Source organism: Lolium perenne, chromosome 1 (genome assembly GCF_019359855.2).
Source record: "Lolium perenne isolate Kyuss_39 chromosome 1, Kyuss_2.0, whole genome shotgun sequence".
In the NCBI taxonomy this organism is placed as follows: Eukaryota; Viridiplantae; Streptophyta; class Magnoliopsida; order Poales; family Poaceae; genus Lolium; species Lolium perenne.
The window spans coordinates 136,242,878-136,262,947 of NC_067244.2; the positions used below are offsets into that span (position 1 = coordinate 136,242,878).

A 20,070-nucleotide genomic window follows, 5' to 3' on the forward strand; every position below is an offset into this window, starting at 1 on the left:
GGAAATAGCTTCGAGTACTTACAGCGCCGGAAAATAGCTTAGTAGCCGAGGTCCGGAGTGTGAGTACCTTTTACCTTTCCTCCCCGGCAACGGCGCCAAAAATTAGCTTGATGTCTACTTCCCCCTCCTTTTCCTGTAGACAGTGTTGGGCCTCCAAGAGCAGAGGTTTGTAGAACAGCAACAAGTTTTCCCTTAAGTGGATCACCCAAGGTTTATCGAACTCAGGGAGGAAGAGGTCAAAGATATCCCTCTCATGCAACCCTGCAACCACAAAGCAAGAAGTCTCTTGTGTCCCCAACACACCTAGTAGGTGCACTAGTTCGGCGAAGAGATAGTGAAATACAGGTGGTATGAATATATATGAGCAGTAGCAACGGTGCCAGAAAATAGCTTGCTGGCGTGTAGTTGATGGTGGTAGTATTGCAGCAGTAGTAACACAGTGAAACAGTAAACAAGCAGTAGTAACGCAGCAGTATTTAGGAACAAGGCCTAGGGATTAGACTTTCACTAGTGGACACTCTCAACATTGATCACATAACAGAATAGATAAATGCATACTCTACACTCTTGTTGGATGATGAACACATTGCGTAGGATTACACGAACCCTCAATGCCGGAGTTAACAAGCTCCACAATTCAATGTTCATATTTAAGTAACCTTAGAGTGCATGAAAGATCAATTCGACTAAACCAAGTACTAACATAGCATGCACACTGTCACCTTCATGCATATGTAGGAGGAATAGATCACATCAATACTATCATAGCAATAATTAACTTCGCAATCTACAAGAGATCATGATCATAGCATAAACCAAGTACTAACACGGATGCACACACTGTCACCATTACATCGTGCAGGAGGAATAAAACTACTTTAATAACATTGCTAGAGTAGCACATAGATAAATTGTGATACAAAACACATTGCAATCATAAAGAGATATAAATAAGCACCTCACTATGCCATTCAACAGTGAATAAGTATTCTGTGAAATATAGCCTAAGAGACCCACACGGTGCACACACTGTCACCTTTACACACGTGGGACAAGGAGTCTCCGGAGATCACATAAGTAAAATTCACTTGACTAGCATAACGACATCTAGATTACAAGCATCATCATATGAATCTCAATCATGTAAAGCAGCTCATGAGATTATTGTATTGAAGTACATAGGAGAGAGATGAACCACATAGCTACCGGTACAGCCCCGAGCCTCGATGGAGAACTACTCCCTCCTCATGGGAGCAGCAGCGGTGATGAAGATGGCGGTGGAGATGGCAGCGGTGTCGATGGAGAAGCCTTCCGGGGGCACTTCCCCGTTCCGGCAGCGTGCCGGAACAGAGACTCCTGTCCCCCAGATCTTGGCTTCGCGATGGCGGCGGCTCTGGAAGGTTTCTATGGGTTTCGTCGAACGTATCAGGGTTTTCGATACGGAGGCTTTAAATAGGCGAAGAGGCGGCGCCAGAGGGTCGAAGGGGTGACCACACCATATGGCGGCGCGGCCAGGGCCTGGGCCGCGCCGGCCTATGGTCTGGGGGCCCAGTGCCCCCCCTCTGGTCCTTCTCGTGTGTTCTGGATGCTTCCGGTGAAAATAGGAACCTGGGCGTTGATTTCGTCCGAGTCCGAGAATATTTCGTTACTAGGATTTCTGAAACCAAAAACAGCAGAAAACAAGAACTGGCACTTCGGCATCTTGTTAATAGGTTAGTTCCAGAAAATGCACGAATATGACATAAAGTGTGCATAAAACATGTAGATAACATCAATAATGTGGCATGGAACATAAGAAATTATCGATACGTCGGAGACGTATCACTCAGCAAGTTATGAACCAATGTGATGCAGTCAATGATAGCATGATAGCATACAAGGAGGTGTACAATGAGCTTGAGAAGCTGTTTGATGGATGCGAAGTAAATCACATCAGTAGGCTGAGCAATGATGAAGCCGACGTTCTCGCAAACATCGGGTCGCAGTGCCTCCCAATCCCGCCAGGTGTATTTTGGGAAGAAATAGTAGAGAGATCCACAAAGCCAAAGAAGGCGCAAAAGAAAGCGAAGGAAGAGAAAACTTCGGCACCCCTCAAAGAAGCTACGGATGACGAAGAGGACCAAGAGCTGGTGATGATGGTAGAAATTCCATGGATGCAAGCGTACATATCGTATATCCTAAGGAAAGAAATACCCGAAGATCCAGTTGAAGCAAGGCGAGTTATTCGACGATCCAAAGCCTTCACAGTGATCAAAGGGGAGTTATACAAACGAAGTGTTTCGGGCGTGCTACAAAGGTGCGTGACACCCAAAGAAGGAAGAATCATCCTAAAGGACGTACACGAAGGAATATGCGGTCACCACGCGAGCAGTCGAGCTATTGCCGCCAAAGTTTTTCGAGCAGGATTTTACTGGTTGTCAACAATTGAGGATGCAAAATAGATAGTACGAACCTGCGACGCGTGCCAAAGATTTGCCGCAAAACCCCACTCTCCGGCGGCAGAGCTGATGCCAATACCATTGTCTTGGCCGTTTGCCCAATGGGGACTCGATATGGTGGGAAAATTGCATAAAGCTTCGCCAGGAGGATACGAGTACATGTTGGTTGCTGTCGATAAATTCACCAAATGGATAGAAGCAAAGCCGATAAATTCACCAGATGGAGAATCAGCAGTCAAATTCGTAAAGGGCATCGTTTTTCGATTTGGAGTACCTCACAGCATCGTCACAGACAATGGTAGTAACTTTACGTCCAAGAAATTCAAGGAATACTGCGCGGAAGTGGCATCAAATTGTACTTTGCGTCAGTTGGGCACCCGCAAACCAATGGCCAAGTCGAGAAAGCCAATGGTATCATCACCAACGGTATTAAAAAGCGTCTGCTGGGACCACTTGAAAAGGCTCGACATACTTGGCCAGAAGAATTGCCAAGTGTTTTGTGGAGTATTCGAACAACACCAAATACGGCAACACAAGAAACTCCATTTTTCCTCGTCCACGGAGCAGAGGCAGTACTACCAATTGAGATAGAGCATGATTCTCCAAGAGTAACAGAGTATGACGAGGATACATCAAGAAAGGCTTTGGAGGACGACGTATATGCACTCGATGAAGCTCGAGATGAAGTACTTTCGCGAGTCACCAAGTACCAGCAGGACCTCAAAAACTACCACAGTCGGCGGTTAAGGCCAAGATCTTTCCAGGTCGGAGATTTGGTCTTACGGCTAAATCAAAAAAGTACTGAAAAGCTCGAGTCACCATGGCTAGGCCCTTACATCGTCACAGAAGTAATCGAAGGAGGTGCATACAGGATGAAGGACAAGAAGACAGGGGTTCCCGAGAAAAACCCCTGGAACGTGGCGCAGCTCAGGCGGTTCTACGTCTAGAGTCGAAATATAGTCCTACTCTGTAAAAATACAATGTACTGAAACGCCCGCGAGTTTTCAGACGCACTCTTTTCCTTTTCAGGGCACCGAGTGGGGCTGGAAATATAGTCCCAATTACCATTATCCCTGTACAATATAGAAATTCATAAGAAGAAATATAGAGAAGTTTTAAAATTGTCGAGTAAAAATAAACAGTGGAGATTTTCCCTGACTCTGCGATTCAAGCAAAATCTCGGGGGCTACTGACATAGGCATCCCCAATGGGCCTGCCGAAGATAGTACCCTGGGTTTACTGAAGGCCCACGACCCGAAGAATATGAAGATTCGGAAGCCCAAGTTGATATTAAGGAAAGTTAGAATTGTAATAGAGGTGGTGTTTGTAATCTTGCGGGATGAGTTGTAAACCTTCCTGGACTCTGTAACTTGTACAACACGAATCCCTCGGCTCCACCTCCTATATAAGGGGGAGTCGAGGGACAAAGAAAGCATCGAATCATTGTCTCTCAAACCCTAGTTTTCATAATCGTCGAGTACTTTTCGGCTGAAACCTTCGAGATCTACTTGCCCTCTACTTCCAACTAAACCCTAGTCTACAACCCGTAGGCATTGACAAGTTAATCCCTTGTCAACCTTAACTGCTTGTTCATTTTCTTCAGTTCTCCCTTCACTTCCACCTGTCCTGCACTGGGAGCATTAGGCATAATCGGAACGACTCCTCTCTCCGCCGCATTCTCTACAGCAAGTCCCCCCTCCCAAATTGCGCTCCCCAATAGCGCCAATTGATTCCTGCAATTGAAGCCTCTGAACGTACACATCGATCCACTCGAAATACCTGCATTTCTTCAGGATCTGAAAATAACAACATGAACCCGAAATCCAGAATTCGGGGGAATAACAAGAAAATCGAGAGAAAACAGAGAAATTGGAGCGAGATCTAACCTTATCCCTCTCTCTATATGGCAAGCTCTCGCATGCAAGGAACTCACGTCCATGGTTGCCATTGTCGTCCATCTTACAGATCGACCGCTTCAGAGGCTCCTGGCGTGGGCAGTCAGGGCATCTTGTGAAAGGCACGGGTCCATACTGCGGCCATGAAGAACGGGAGGTTGAAGAGAAACGAGACATCACCCGCCTGCCGGAGAAGGGCTGCCGCTGGCGGAGAAGAAGAACAATGGGGCGCGTGGAAAGAAAGGGGAAGCAATGGCACGGGCACGGGCGCGGGGAAAGAAAGGGGAAGCAATGGCACGGGCACGGGGCTGGCTCGGGCTCCCATTTTGCAACGGTCACCTGGGTAAGCTGTGGGTACGACGCGCTAACATGGACAAGTTGTGGGTCCCACAATGATCTGGACAAGTGGAGACGTGTCCACTGCGGGGCACCAACAGCGGCCCCACTTGCCAGCACCAACCAACGTCAGCTAAACGGGAATCCTCCGTCCGAGCTCCTTCTGCGGGTTTTAGACAAGGGATTGGGGAAAACTGAAGAAAAACTAAGGACCTGGGGAAAACTGAGTACAACTAAGGACCCGAGGGCACGGAAATAGAAAACCCAAAATGAAAAGAGACTTTTTTATTAAAAATTATATCATTTCTGACCCTCCAAATAGACCAACATAAAGCAGAAATCCAAATCTGGATAAAAGACTTAGATTGTCTATCTACTCCATTTAACCAATTACCAAACATATTAGTAATATTTGTCGGAGGTGGAAGATCATAAGTGAAATTAACCGTACGCCATAAAAGCTTAGCTAAAGAGCATTCAATAAAAATGTGTTGAATTGTCTCCTGTTCCCCACAGAAAACACATTTTGTACACCCATTCCAATGACGTTTGGCTAGATTGTCCTTAGTTAACAGAACCTTATTACTCAAAAACCACATGAAAATCTTAATCTTAAGCGGAATTTCTTCCAGAGATACTTTCTTAGAAAAGGGGTATGGTCACACATAAGATCTTCATACATCGACTTCAGTGTAAAAAACCATTAGATGTCAACTTGCAAACAAAACGATCATCCTCTTCATTCAAACTTACCATCATGAGTTTCCGACATAATTGTAACCATGAAGTCCATTTGTTACCACTCAACACCTTCGGAAAGTAATATTCAGCGGTGTTTGGGCTAACACTTGTGCAACTGTGACATTCTTATGGTGTATAATATTATAAAAAGACAGATACTGTTGAGCCAAAGAAGTATTTCCTAACTAGGTATGTTCCCAGAAGCGGATACTCATACCATTACCCACTTTAAAAAAACCCTAGAAAAAACTCCTGTTTGACCCCATCAATCCTTTCCAGAATGGGGCTGTGGAGATCGATGACACATGAAATCAGACTAGGTCTTCCTAGGTTGTTTCTTGCAAACCGGCAGGGCAAGACGTCGAAGGCCCCACTCCACATTCCATGAACCACGAGGAGAGAAGATCCAATAATCCGCGGGCCAGCTTACCCTGGCGCTTTGAAAGTAGGATGAAAATCTACCCAACACGGACGGACTGAGTAGTGCGTTTGTTTTCACATTTTTTGCGGAAGCAAAAATAAATATATAAACCCCAAAACAAAAACGGAAGCAGACATTATTAGAAAGAGATACAGACCGAATACGGTGCGAACACGAAGTGATGCTAATATTGGTCAGAAGGAGGAGAACCCTTGAATCATGCAAAGAAAATCTTAAGAATTCAAACAAGCCAACAAAGTTGTTCCCTAGTTTTAGGGTAATCCTGAATTTACTATGGAATAGGGGAAGGTTAAACCTTGGAAGCTCCTAAAATATGTGAAGGGATTACATGGTCGTCAATTTTGGAAAGATCCTCTTTGGAAGTTTGGCATAACAAGGCCATGTGATAGGCATGTGGGATTGGACCATGCACATCAACCCTAAAACAGAAATTTCACGTACGGCCACCACCGGTGATTCGAATGCCATGGACCATGGTGTTGTAGGTACCAAGGTGAGGGCAAGAGTTCAGCACCGTCTATGATTCGGAAAGGTAGAGGGAAGCGGCGAGCAATGTAACTACGGTTGTACCTAAGCCGTGCGCGGCCCGGAGTCACGACGTACGAATTACCAGACCGCAAGCAATTTAATAGTAAAGATGAGTGATTATGCATTCTGCTTTTTCAATATTGGTGTGTTTCCATCCTACATATATAGGGAGGCCGGTTATGAACTCTATGCTTTTGTAGTTTCCATTTGATGTATTGAGTTCTGTACTAGCAAAAGTATATGTGTGTTGCATTGGAATATTAAATTAAAAAAATCGATAAAACATCTGCCGCCGAAGTTTTTGTCCCAACACCGATGAACCCGCGTAACCACCTGGGTTTGCCTTTTCGTTTTGATATTTAACTTATACTTTTGTATTTTCGGATTTAATACTTCTCTTGTCATTCAGAGCAACCCCTATATTTCAGATCCCCAGATCTATCAAACGTTGTTGTTACTTGATTCCCGAGGTAGTTTTGTTATACTCCAAGAAAATTATGAACGTATATAAAGTGGTGATACTTTCTGTAAGAGATCAAGGTGGGACTATTCAACCTAACATATTCATACGTATACTATTCGGAAAAAAATATATTCATATGTACTGTCTTTTTTCTACTTTTGTTTAGCAGTCTATTTTGATCATCCCTGGACGCAGCAGGCCAGCATCGGCCCAAGGCCCAGCCGGGCCTCTCCCCACTAACCCCACAAGCTACTGGGAGCGCCCATCCACCGCATTTAGCGGGAGCGAAGGGTTGCTCGGCTTAAGGTTCTTCCTCGTGAGTCACTTCAAACGTGGCCCAATAAGTCTACCGTTTTTTCTTTCTTTTTTCCATTCAGTTTAGATTCAAAATCCGAACAAAATTCTAAACGGAACAAATTTTGAAATCAAACAAATTCAAAACCGAACAGTTTGAACAAAGAATTTTAAAATCTAAATTGAGAGTTAAACAAATTTGGAATTTGAATAAATTTCAAATTTAAACATTTTCAAAATCAAAAAAAAAAAACAAATCTGAATAAATTTCGAAACCAGCAAAACCATCAAAACCCGTAAAGAAACAAACAAGAACCAAAAAAATCTGAGAAAGAGAAAGCCCAAAAAACCAGAAACCAAAAGGAAAAAATCATACAGACTTGGCGCTAATGAGCCGGCCCACCACCTCCGACGCTTCATTCGCTCCTACTATAAGCGGGAATAGGGATAGCCCAAGCTACTCTCAGACTTTTTTCTGTTGATGTTCTGTGTCGCTGCTATTTACACCATCCAGCAGGACAGCACCACAATGTTTACATGCAAACGTATCTATACACAGTGAAAAACAAGGTTACAAAGACAATCCGTATCGAATCGATCGTATCATCGTCTAACCACGCAAAATGTAGCACGACGTGTTCTAGTCCAGTACTGTAACTGGACAAACTAAAGTATTGCTTGCTACAATTCCACTCTAAATTTTGGCTGATATGCAAGCAGAAACATCGCGATTCGTCCTCCTATTGCTTGCTGTTTTCCTGCCATTTGGAGTGTCTTTGGTTCCAGAACCAAATAAAATGGAACGAAACCGTTTCGCACCTAGAGTCAACTTGTGTTCGGTTGTGGAATGAAACATAACCAAGTGGTTCGCCAAAATAGAATATTCTCTCCATATGCTGAATGCACTCATTCCACCGGTGGAATGTGGTGGAATGGCTGTTAATTAGTCGCTATTAATTACGAAGCACTTCACTAATCCAGCAAAAAAATAGTCGTTATTAATTATGATTTTGAGATTAAAAAGGCCAATTGCCACTATTAATTACGATTTTGAGATAAAAGATTAAACTTTAACCTCATTCCGTTCTACTCTCCAAATTCCCCCAACCGAACAAAAAATAATATAAATTACGATTTTGAGATTAAAAAAGCCATTAGGCATTGTTAATTATGATTTTAAGATTTAAAAGGTTATTTTCCATTGTTAATTATGATTTTGAGACAAAAGTTTAGTTTAACCACATTCCGTTCTGCTCTCCAATTCCTCCAACCGAACAAAAAACGGTACCATTCCGTATCCCTTTTTGTCCAAACCGAACGCGGGGATGGAACCATTCCAATCCTCTTTAACGGAACCATTCCATTCCATCCCACGCCCGTTCCAGAATTGAACACACCCTTGACTGATACTACTCCGTCCGGACGAAGTGAAGACCCTAATTTATCCCCGACCCAACCGAGGGGCAGAAACATCGCGTTTCGCCCCAATCCTTCCCCAACCCAGCTGCCTAGCTGGCTTCTAGCAAGATAGCCAAGCTTTCCCAGCCTCTCCTCGACATGGAAACCACTCCAGCCGCGTGAGGTCCATGATTTCAGTGGCCGCCGATGTCCAGGTTGGGCTTGCCACCGTGCCAGACCCTTCAGTTGTGATGTTGCCGATGCTGGACGAGGCCCTGGATTTCGGCGCGATGCCCTGGATTTTTGCTGCCGCCGCCCAGTTTCGGGTCGTCGCCACGTGAGTCCCTCCATTCCGTCTCCCTACAGGTTTGGGTCCTCGCCGCGTGAGGCCCTCGATTTCGACCGTGATGTCCGTCGGTGGCGCGCGACCGTATCCACGACGCTTCGGTAGCCACGACAGGGCTGCTCGGGAATGAAGACATACAAGGCACGAGGCAAGACCGGGCTAATTGGGCAACACTGGTGACGGTAGCCCATCGCCTTGAGCATTCGCGGAGGTTAAAAAAATAGAACGAAACGGTACGGTGGCATCCTATGTATTATTAGGTATAGAAAAGCACATCTCATACATGCTATTGTAAAAAAAACCTCACACTCGTGGGGGGGGGGGGGGGGGGTGGGGAGTTCTATATGTCGACTTTGTCTGTGTGTACCACCCAGTTCCCCCTCCCCTCCTCTTTTTTTTCCCTTTTCCCCTATTGCCTCTATTTTGTTCCTTTCCCACTTCTTTTTAAAAACCATAATTATTTGTTTTCAAAATTTGAACGTTTATTGAGATTTAATTTTGTAGATTAAACATGTTTGAAGATAAAAAAATTATCAAAAATTTAATTTTTTCCAAATTAGACATTTTTCGAAAATGAACATTTCTCCAAAATTTGATATTTTGCGAAATTTGAACTTTTTTAGATTGAGCATTTTAAATGTGAATAATTTTAATCTGCGCAATTTTCAAAATTTGATATTTTTTATATCTTACCATTTTTCAAGGTTTATAAAAAATAAACAAGAAATAGATATAAAAAAGCAAAAAACAGGAGAACAAAATAAAGCAAACAGGAAAAAACGTCAACGGTTAATTGGGCTGGTCCATACCGCGGCGCGCGGTAGGTGCCGATCTGGTCACCAAATACGATCCGTCTCAGTTCTATTTTGAGCTAGTTGTGACAGCTGTCTGGGTTCCCGGCGGGAGGTCCTGTATATCGCTTTAAGCGATGCAAGGAAATCGGATTGCTCAAGCGAAAATGACCTTGGCCGGGGCCCATTTACATCCGCTCGATGGTGGCACGCTCAGGCGCGGGTCGCTCGATCCAAGTTGTTATCAGTTGTTTTCGGTTTTTTGCTAGTTTCAATTCAGATTATAAATACGATAAATTTAAAATTATTCTGAAAATATTCAGATCTTGAAAATTTCAAATTCGAAAAATGTTTAAACAAAAAAATTGTTTAGATTTGAAAATGTTCAAACTAGAAAATTGTTTAGATTTTAAAAAATGTTCAAACTAGAAATTTGTTCAGATTTGAATAATGTTCAGATTTGAAAAATGTTCAGCTTTGAAAATGTAAAAATTTAAAAACTGTTTAGTTTCAAAAAACATCCAAAATTTAAAAAGTTCAAATTCTAAATTTGTTTAGACTTTAAATTGTTCAGATTTTAAAATTGTTCGTATTAGAAAAAAGAAAGTCAAAAAAGATAGAAAAAACTGGAGAAGAAAACCGGACTAAATAAGAAAATAACCGAACAGCAAAAAGAAAACCGTAGAAGACCAGGATGCAGACAACGATGTGATAAACGAAAAACCGGAAACGACTATATCGCTAGTAATGGGTTGGCCCATGTAATCCATCCTTGTACGGAGCCCCATATACACATCGCAATAAGCGATGAATAGGGATTGCCGTTCCCGGCCGATGACTAGAGAGAAGGCCCATTGGGGGATCTCTCAAGTGGCTGGGCCGTTAGACATTTGCATGGGACGTAAAAAGGGAATCCGCTAAAAAAAAGGGACGAAAAACGGAACTGTTAGATAGTAAGAACTACAACTATGGTGAAATGAACCAGGGGCTGCTCCACTCCATAGAAAAATGTGGAGCTCCACTCCACAAAAAAAATGTGGAGCTTAGAATATCTCCAATAAGACGCGCCAAAAACGTCCCGCACGGTAAAAACCGCCAAGTTTAGCGTGTCGGCTCTGAAATTTTTCGCTCCAACAGACGTGCGTGCTAATTTTTTTGCCGCGCGTAGAATAACCGGCCGCACACGCGGGAGATTTGGCGCGAGCTTTTTCGCGCACGACGCGTCCTTAACCGCCGCTGAAAACTCCCTCCCACCACACGTCGTCTTCTCGTCTGCCATGTGCCCTCTCACCTGCCACATGCACCACTGCCATCGAGACCGCGTCGCCGCCATGCACCCAGTTTCATCGGCGTGCATGCCAGGCGGCACGTTCTATACGGAGATCCGCGGCAGCGGTGCTCGCCCCACCCTCAGCACCTTTGACACCGTCGAGCAGCTCAACTTCAACGACTGCGAGTCGCTCACGGAGGCGGAGTTCTTGGTCGGCTTCAACGGCTTCGTCAACGCCGAGCAGCGCCGCCTCACCATTGCGCAGGAGGATGAACGTGCCATGGAGGCGTGGGCCGCCGCCTTCCCGAAAGATGTCCTCGACGAGCGCGCCTTCTTTGCGCAGAAGAAAGCGGAGCATAGGGCGGAGAAAGAGGGCATTCACGCGCGCAAGCGGTTCATCGAGGCGCAGGAAGCCGGTATGGCGACCATCGACAAAAACGATGAACGTTAGGTGGATTTGGTCTCGACTGGGTTCATCGGAGTCATCGGTACTGAACTTCGTTCCTATTCGTTGTTTTAAAATGTATTTTTAGTAGTATGTTTGATCTTATTTTCAATCATTTTCAATCATGTGGATGCAAAACTTGTTTTTGGCGCTAAATTTTACAGCGTTTGGTAAAGCGTTGTGTCCGCGCTGTATTTTTCGCGCCTCTGAAAAAACTAGAGGCGCACCCGCGACCAAAAAAGTGAAAACCAACACTGTATAATTTTCTTTTAGAGCGCGGCCCTAGCGCATGTCTGCTGTAGATGCTCTTAGACTAGTCACAATGATAAGTATCATAGACTAGTATCATACATATGATACTAGTTTATGATACGACACCTACACTGCATAGTATCATGAATTAGTATCATAGTTTTATCATATTTAATGTTTTGTAGAATCTCAATACAAATATGTGTACACATATTATCCTTGATTTCGAAGTGTCGTGTTCCGGAAAGCTCCGCCGGCGAACTCCCATGGGCACGTTATGCTTGAAGTTTTCTGGATCGGGTGAGATTCGTTCGTAGCCCCATGTTTTTTAATAAACTGTTTCGTTCAGGAGAGAGTGATGTGAAGCTCTGCTATCTGTTGCCTTCATGGGACATGTTTGGTTCTATATATGGTGAAATCAGAGGCGGATAATGTCATGGAAGTTGAGATGTGAGGACTAGTAATGGTGATTTGAGCCTTTGCATCGACGAGGAACTTGCTTGGAGTTTCAGGATTTGTAGCAACGGTTTGTAAGTGGGAGCGACAACACATGTGAAGTTCAAAGTCTTACCTTTCAGGGTGAAAATTCATGGCCGGACCCTAATTTGTTGTGCATGACAATGGCCTTGTTTAATGCATTTCTTTGAGAGCAGAGACTATCATCAGGGTGAAAACTCGAGATCTACGATCGGGCAATGACGATGCGTGTGCATCGTTTACTTATTGGAGGCGTCGCTTTTGGAGAACTTCAACTTCAGATGTTGTCTTGGTGGTTATGTTGCTGGTGCGAGGACTGCAAGTCGGCAACACTATAGCGGGATTTTTCCTTTTTTTTTTTAACTTTTTTCTTCTTCTTTGGATGTGTGCATCCGTGATGCCATTAGGGTATTGCGTTGCTGCAAAGGTTGGACGTAATGAGTATCTTCACAATGTTAATATATTCCCTTTATTAAAAAAACTCTTGACAGGTTGATGATAGATAAACAAAGCCGTGCGAATATTTTTTTAATGCAGAGGATGGGTTTTCAACCTTCATTTTGAAAAGAAAAGGAATGAGGGTGATGGAGATCTACGTATGTGCATGTACATGCACGGTAGCTCTACAAAAGAAAATTAATCCAGCTAATAAGAAAAATCAGATAAAAATACCCGCATAACGTTCGCCGCCTGTGTTCCAGAGTCCACCCTCCTTGCCCGAGAACGGGCGTGTACATGCGCAAACCACAAAAGCATCGCAATTAACCAAAGCCAAAGCTCCATCACATTCATGCATGCATGGGCGCCGCTGCCGCTCTGATCGAGCCACTGGCCGCTCTAACTTTAAAGTGCTGTCCAGCCGCGCGCTGCGTGGCGTTGACACCGGCGTGCCCGCCGGACGGCACGATCCACCACTAGGTTTTCGTTCTACGGATGGCCGCCGCCTTTGCCTGGTTGGCCGGCAGCTACTGCTTTTTCTCGGCCAACATGCATGTACACAGAAGCCGGCGATATCTAGCGAGAGAAGATGTTCAGTGGAGAATCAATGTGCACAAGAGACGTACCGAAAATCCTGGAGTATATTGTGAGAGACTGAACCATCGAATGGCAGTGTGTATGTGTAGGAGTAAGTCAAGAGGGAAGGGAGAAAGAAAAACATGCACACACAAAATGAGGAATAGTCATATTGGAGCACTAGCAGCCACATGCAGGCTATGAGCTTGGATTTGAGCGGCGGCTGCAAGCATAGCAAGAGGAAACAAACAAAGACTAAGGCACGCACGTGAAGAACAAATAAGAAGAAAAGGAGATAATCAAGGAGCACCGCTCTTGCCAAGAACTAATTAACAAGATAGATATTAGATTGAGCAAAATGGCTGGCGCTTGCAGAGTGCTACATAGATCAACTGATATGATCACTTAATTATAGGTCATACGATGATAGGAACTGAGGTAATTGCTTAACAAGGGAGGGATCCCTAGCTAAAGACAGCCTGATAGTTATATAGTAGTAGGAGCTAGCTATAGTTAAGGAGCCTTGCATATTGCTAGCTTGATATCAGTACGGAGCAACCCCCATGTTGGCCGCAGCGTAAAGCCCGTCCTTCAGATGCCCGTGGCCGTCCTTTCTCTGATGATCCTGGTAGTTAAGCAAGAAGGGGGTTGACATTCAGTTAGCAGAAAGACATCATGCATTGGTAGTTAATTTAGCTGGAATAAATAAAGCGTGAGCAGTTTCAACCGTGTGCTTAGTTAAATGATGTCTACTGTGTACTGAGTATGGATGCTGTTCATTACAAAGGGAAAAAGGATCATTGATTTTCCAAATAGAGGACTGAATATTTTCTCCACATGAGAAAGTTATACGTGAGAATGCGTTTGAAATAGCCAGGGTGATATCTAGAGACATCAGGGACATACTCCCATTGTCCACAAATAAGTGTACATCTATCTACCTTTTGTTAAGATAAATTTTATAAATTTGACTAACTTGAAGGGGGAAACGTAGCAATATTTATGACACAAAATTAGCACCACTAGACCGTTTTGAAATGTAGTTTCATAATATTTCGATTTGATTTCTCATATATGTTGCTTCTCTACAAAGTTGGTCAAAATTTAAAAAAGTTTGACTTAGACTAAAAGCTAGATGTGCACTTATTTGTGGATGGAGGGAGTAGCTAGGAAAAGTATCAATCATAAGAATATTCTCTTAAAGAAGCTATGGTAGTATGAAACAATTTTCATTACCTTGGACAAATAAAAAGAATTTTTCACGTATAATAGTCGAATGTACTCCCTTCGATCCATAATAATGTCGTGATTTTAGTATAAACTTTAGTTGCATGCGTTCAGAAAACATCATCTATTTATTAAGGGGCGACACAGGTTTATAAGATATATTAGTAAATATTTGGTTCTTGTTGGCAATTAATCATTTTTGGAAGGCCGGAAGGAGGTGCTCATTCTATTACTAGAAGGGAAGAAAAGTATCGCATATGCACAAAGGAAAAAGGGAAAAAATTCAAACAACTCTAAAGTAGGCCAAAGCAAGCATGACAATGGTCTCCTTTACAATTAGTCATTTTTGAAAAGTGTATTTTGGAAAACCTTTGCCTGACCTAGACTTGAAGCTAGTCCAAGCAGTTGGGAGTTGGGACTGCCATGCATGTCCCCACCTAGGGATACATCCTAGTGGTGATTAATTCTGCCCATAAAAATGACACATATACACTTTTATGTGGAAATATATATTTTTGGTGGTTTGCTATTCCTCGATTCAGCGAGAATATATGGAATAAATCTCAGTCTGTCACACGTTGCAAATTTCCAACCAGAAGCTGTACAAAACAAAATTGTGTGCACATTTGTTAACCTAAATTACACCTCTATTTTCACCATTATATAGGTCGGTTTATCTCATGTATGTTCTTTTTGGCTGATGAATCAAGGTGCTAGGCCTGACTGAAATTTTCACAAGAATGCCCCACTTAATTGTTGCGTGTTTTTGCAATTGTAAATACCTTTGATCATCTTAACTGAGTAGTTTTCCACTGTTCCCTGATGATTAGTGTGGATACATGCATTGCTTTCGAAATTTACTGTAGAGGCCTAGTAAATATAAAAACCATACTCCACACGAGTTTTGGTTAGCTAGTACCATTTGATAGGAGTACAGTGCTGTATTTTAAAAGGTAAATTGTATAAGCGATGTTTGGTTGATTAGTCACCTGAGGTAGGAGGCTGGTCTTCCTGAGCCCCTGGTGATCCGGCATGAGGCCAAAGTGGATATGCGGAAAGTGAGCCCACTGCATCAACAACAAAACCACCACGCCAAACAAAGGTTTAGAAACCAATCATCGAATTCAGATGAAAGAGTGGGAAACCCTAGAAACAGTGATGGCACATGACTGAGCAAAACCCTAGAGGTGAGAGCTGCAGCCTGCAGGGGATAGTGAGAGAAAGAGAAAGATGTAGGTGAAATTAGGGCAGTTTACTGACGTTCTTGGCAGCCGCGCTGAAGGCCTCCCTGTGCGAGATGTCGGGATTGCCAGCCTTGATGCGTTGGATTTCGTCCCTGCAAATTCCGTTCCCCCAAAAAGGACCAGAGCAAGGAAAAGAAAAGAAAAAAGAATGGAAATCGTCAGAAGCAGCAGCTCAAACGACAATACGCCCATTATTTGCGCCATCACCATTGCATCATTTGCTATGTCTCATTAAGTTAGAGAGAGACACTGAGAGAGTGAGTTAGAGAATAGAGATAGAGAGAGAGAGAGAGTCAGAGAGACGACCACGAGGAGGAAAGCAAAAGAAAACAAGGCTTCTTTGCATATTGCGTCTGCAAAGTGCTCACTTGTGCAGTTCTGCCGGCCCGGCCCCGGCCGGCTGCTGCCTGCCACCGAAGCGGCAATGGCGATGCCGTGAGACCGAGACCCAGCACTCGCACAGCCAGCTTAATTAGGAAAGAGAAATGTACCACTAGTACTTACTTGATGAAGCGATTGTACGCCGACGGGACGCGCTGCCTCTTCTCCGGCGCTGCAGAGAATCAAAGCAAGGGGCATGTGTTAGTGCCATACTTCCACGACAGATTAATCTGCCAGCTCTTTGGCGCACCCCAGCATCGCGCGCCGGCCTGCCATTGTTGCAGCTTCCAAGTGGAGACATGCGAGACTGGAGGAGCAAGGCATCTACTATTCGTCAATTCGCCCACAGTGAAAAAAGGCTCGAGAGAGAAGGACGGACTGTTTCTATCACTCTATTTCTCTTGTGGACGTACAGTCGAGAGCGTGCAGTGGTGCCGTTGGTGGGTATTGCACTTTGTTGCAGCTAGCTAGCGCCTACACTATACAGGTAGAGTGTATAGGTTTCATGTACATCGGCCATTCTTCTCCGGCCAGAGAGAGCATGGGCAAAGCTCTAGACAAATTAGTAGTGGAGATGGATCTCAAGAAACCAGACAAAACATGGAAATCCGAAGGAGAAGAATAGTTGTTGAAGATTCGGCAAAGTGGATGCGGGCTGTATATACTACTCACGTCTGTTGACGACGGTGTTGGTCCGCGGGGACGGCTCCTTTCCCGGTCCTTTCCCCACCGAGGCTGGCGGCGGCAGCGGCACCGGTGCGGCGGCGTTCCTGCCGCCTGCAGCGGCGATCAGGGCGCCGAGTCCGTGCTGCTCCAGTAGCTGCAGGCTCGGGTTGGGGCTGGATATCTCATCCTGCGTACATGCACACGGGCGCACGATCGAGGGCATCAAGAATCATAGGGATACATCCACATGTAAGCAGCAATAAAATCTCAGCACGAAGAATGCAAGCCCATTTTGATGCATGCAAGAACGACACGTTAATTACCAGGAGGGAGTGGCGGGGAGGCAGGATGGTGAGCGAGTTGGGGTAGTGGAACTGGCGGTGGTCGGCAGCGGCGGCCGGTGGAGGAGACGTCCTGGTGCTGGTGGTGACGGCGGAGTTGGCGGACATAGCCGCAGTGGTGGTGGGGGTGGCGGTGGCTGTGGTCGGCATGAGGAGACCCCTCATGTCGACGGTGAGAAGGCTGCTGCAGTGGCCGCAACGCACCGTCACCGTCTTGAACAGGCTACTGCTCGGCACGCTCACCTGCAAACGACCAGTACCTCCCGTTAAATCGATACTAAAATTTCCGAGAAAGAAGCGGAAGAGAGAGGGGGAGAGGGGTTTGATCACGGACGACGAGGACGGTGTCGCAGATGTGGCAGTGCACGTAGCAGAGCTGCTCGGCGTCGGAGGGTGTCTCTTCCTGCACCGGTGCCGGTAGCTGCATCACCGAGCTGAGGTTCTCTGCCGGCATCTGCTGCTGCTGCTGTTGCTGGGAGACTGGCGTGAACGCGGCGGCGGCAGAAGCCCCTGATGAGGACGAAGACGACATGCCACACGATGGATCGATCGCAGGCGGTGAAAGAAGCTGCAAATCAACTGCCCGGAGCGGCGAGAGTTGAGCCGGAGTAGCACGACAGATTTGACGCGGCAGCGAACGGGATATGATGGATGGACGCGAGTGGCAAAGGCGGCAAGCGACCTAGCTAACTGATTGCTCTCCTCTCTCACGCCTTCCTTTTCCCCACCTCCTCCCTCCGTTTGGGTGTGATTTGACGGGTGGTGGGCGTGTCTGTGTATATGATCTGGTGATTTGATGGTTTGGGGTGACTGATGTGTGATGCAACAGAACCTAGTATGTATCGGATCTCTTGTTGCTGCTGCGATTTGGGTGGGAACTAGAGAGGGAGAGAGAGAGAGGGGGAGAAGGGGGTTTGGTTGGTTGGTGCCTGTGCTGGTGTGATGGGAGAGGAGATATATGGGTGTGTCCTGGGAGTTCTGGTCAACAATGACTAATGAGGGACAGTGGCAGCCGCATCTGTGTCTAGCTAAGGTAATCAGGCGAGCGACGAGTTTGTGATCGGCCTTTCTCCCTCACCAGGTCACCGCTTCCATACACACCTCTCACTTCTCCCATGCCACGAGAAATATACACTAGAGGCGTGGCTGGATATTTGCAAACTGGGCTGGGCCGTGCCGACCGGAAGGTCAAAACACTCTTCAGCCAAACCCGCAAGGTATTTGCCGAATCGGCTGTTTCTGCGGAGTCATTCGTGAACACGACACACAAGTTCGTGCAACCATGGAGATGGAAGGAGCTCGTGCGCTGCATCGGAAATGCGGCGGCAAAAATTCACTCACCGCTCACCTAAGTCCTACCTTATTTATAGCCGCCACTCTCACAGTCCAAATTCAAAACCACCATTTCATGCATTCGAGCTTCATGGAGATGGCAGGATCCTCTTCAGTCTTCATCGACTTCACTGACGAGCACGGCAGGGTCGTCAGCGGCAAGCACATTCTTCATCTTTCCTGAGTTGCCATATACATCCCCCCACTTGTCCGGTGGCGGTAAGAAACCTCCCACCCTTGATTTGGATGGATCTGATGGCAATTATTGCTACTTTGCTAGTGAGTGTCTATTTAGATGATTTTCTATTTAGGATGTTTTTTATTGTGATAAGTTTATGTCGTAATGTGTGATTTTGATGCTTACGATTATATTACATTTCCCACTATAGATTGTTTGGGTAATGCGTGATTTTCATTGCTCTCCACACCACGAGTAAGGGCGATTGCTTGTTCGAGGATTGTTTCTATAAAGGGCAGTACTCTTTCTTGAACCAACACCCCCCTTATTCGTGAAATCATCCAATGAAAGTTTTTTCATTTTGTGCTGGACAAAGTTTTGTAGGATACAAGTTTCATCTTACGGTGTTGACCTATCGTAGAACGTCATGGTAGATAGATCTCCCGAACCATTTGCTTCGTCAGTGCTGACTGGGAATGTAGAGGTGGAGTCGCAAGTCCTAATTTGAGTGGATGCATTTGACCACAAACCTCACATGACATGGGAACCTTCTGCGTTAGTCTTCAAACTAAATAGGATTTGTGAGCTCGTCAAAAGCTAGATCCGGTGTGACAACTTCTTTAGAGAATAGCAACTACGGTGTGCTACCAATTGATGTTCTTGACTTCACTGGATTTACAATTGACAAGGTATTAGCCAACCGGGTAGGCCCAATGAAGCAGGTCATCAAGCAAGACCGGGGTGGCATGATCTGGTCGCCACCTTGTTGGACCCGTTGACCAAGGTCCAATATGATGTGAAGGCCCAGTCGATCCACTCAAGACCATCGTTGAGAACAAGCAAAGGAATCAACGGTTGTAGATGACTAGGGTTTTAGATGACTCGCCCGCATGATGTAAAACCATAAGTCAAGTTATCTATATAAGGCTCGACCGAGATAGATTAGAGAGATCCAATACACCTCACAACCTCCATAGCCGTCTGATAACCCCCAAGTGCAGGGGATCACCGTAGTACAATTCGATAAGTATTTGAGTGTCGAACCCACGAGGAGTTGAAGGTAAACTATATGTTCTCTAAGGCCCTATAACCCACTTATATGTCCTTCTATGCAAAGTTAGGAGATATGGTGTGTGTTTGAAGAGATTTTTACTATGCAACTACAAGGGTGAAATTAAAATGCAAGAAGTAAAACTAGTGCAAGAATAAGTAAAGTGCAATAAAATAAAATGCAATGAGATGAAGTGAAGTGAAGTGAAGGAAAGTGGAATAACTCGTGAGAGCAAGTGTTCATGCAAGTTGCTATTTCATTTGTGTGGTTGTCATAATTATTGAAGCTCATTGTAGTCTTTTTAGTGCTTGTTCTAGAGAGGAGTCATAGATAGGTGTAGCCATATACATGTGCAAGTACGTACACCCCTAGTGATTGATCCTAAGGCCATTCGAATGTGCAAACAAAGGAATTAATAAGACATGCATCTAAGAATGTCCAACCATCGCCGTAAGTTCAAAGGTCCCCATAATTGCCCCCCCGTTAACATGCATCTAAGAATCGGGACAAGGCTTCTGTC

General features: G+C 45.0%; 2 protein-coding genes across 2 annotated transcripts; one reads left to right on the plus strand and one right to left on the minus strand.

Moving 5' to 3' along the window:
• The first annotated feature begins 10,949 nt into the window (after positions 1-10,949).
• On the plus strand, positions 10,950-11,393 carry LOC127333888 (uncharacterized). Its single transcript, XM_051360332.1, has one exon. It carries the CDS (start codon positions 10,950-10,952, stop codon positions 11,391-11,393), a length of 444 nt encoding a protein of 147 aa, XP_051216292.1.
• Positions 11,394-13,456: 2,063 nt separating this feature from the next.
• LOC127305678 (protein YABBY 3) lies at positions 13,457-17,966 on the minus strand. The gene is given in 9 exon segments (XM_071818740.1): positions 13,457-13,755; positions 15,347-15,424; positions 15,618-15,693; positions 16,106-16,154; positions 16,655-16,835; positions 16,972-17,022; positions 17,070-17,127; positions 17,129-17,232; positions 17,324-17,966. Coding segments are annotated over 9 exon segments (876 nt in total). The 5' UTR covers positions 17,522-17,966; the 3' UTR covers positions 13,457-13,674.
• Between the last annotated feature and the right edge of the window lie 2,104 nt (positions 17,967-20,070).

Coding starts and splice junctions, on each gene's coding strand:
- LOC127333888 (XM_051360332.1), top strand. CDS start 10,950: ATGTGCCCTCTCACCTGCCACATGCACCACTGCCATCGAGACCGCGTC.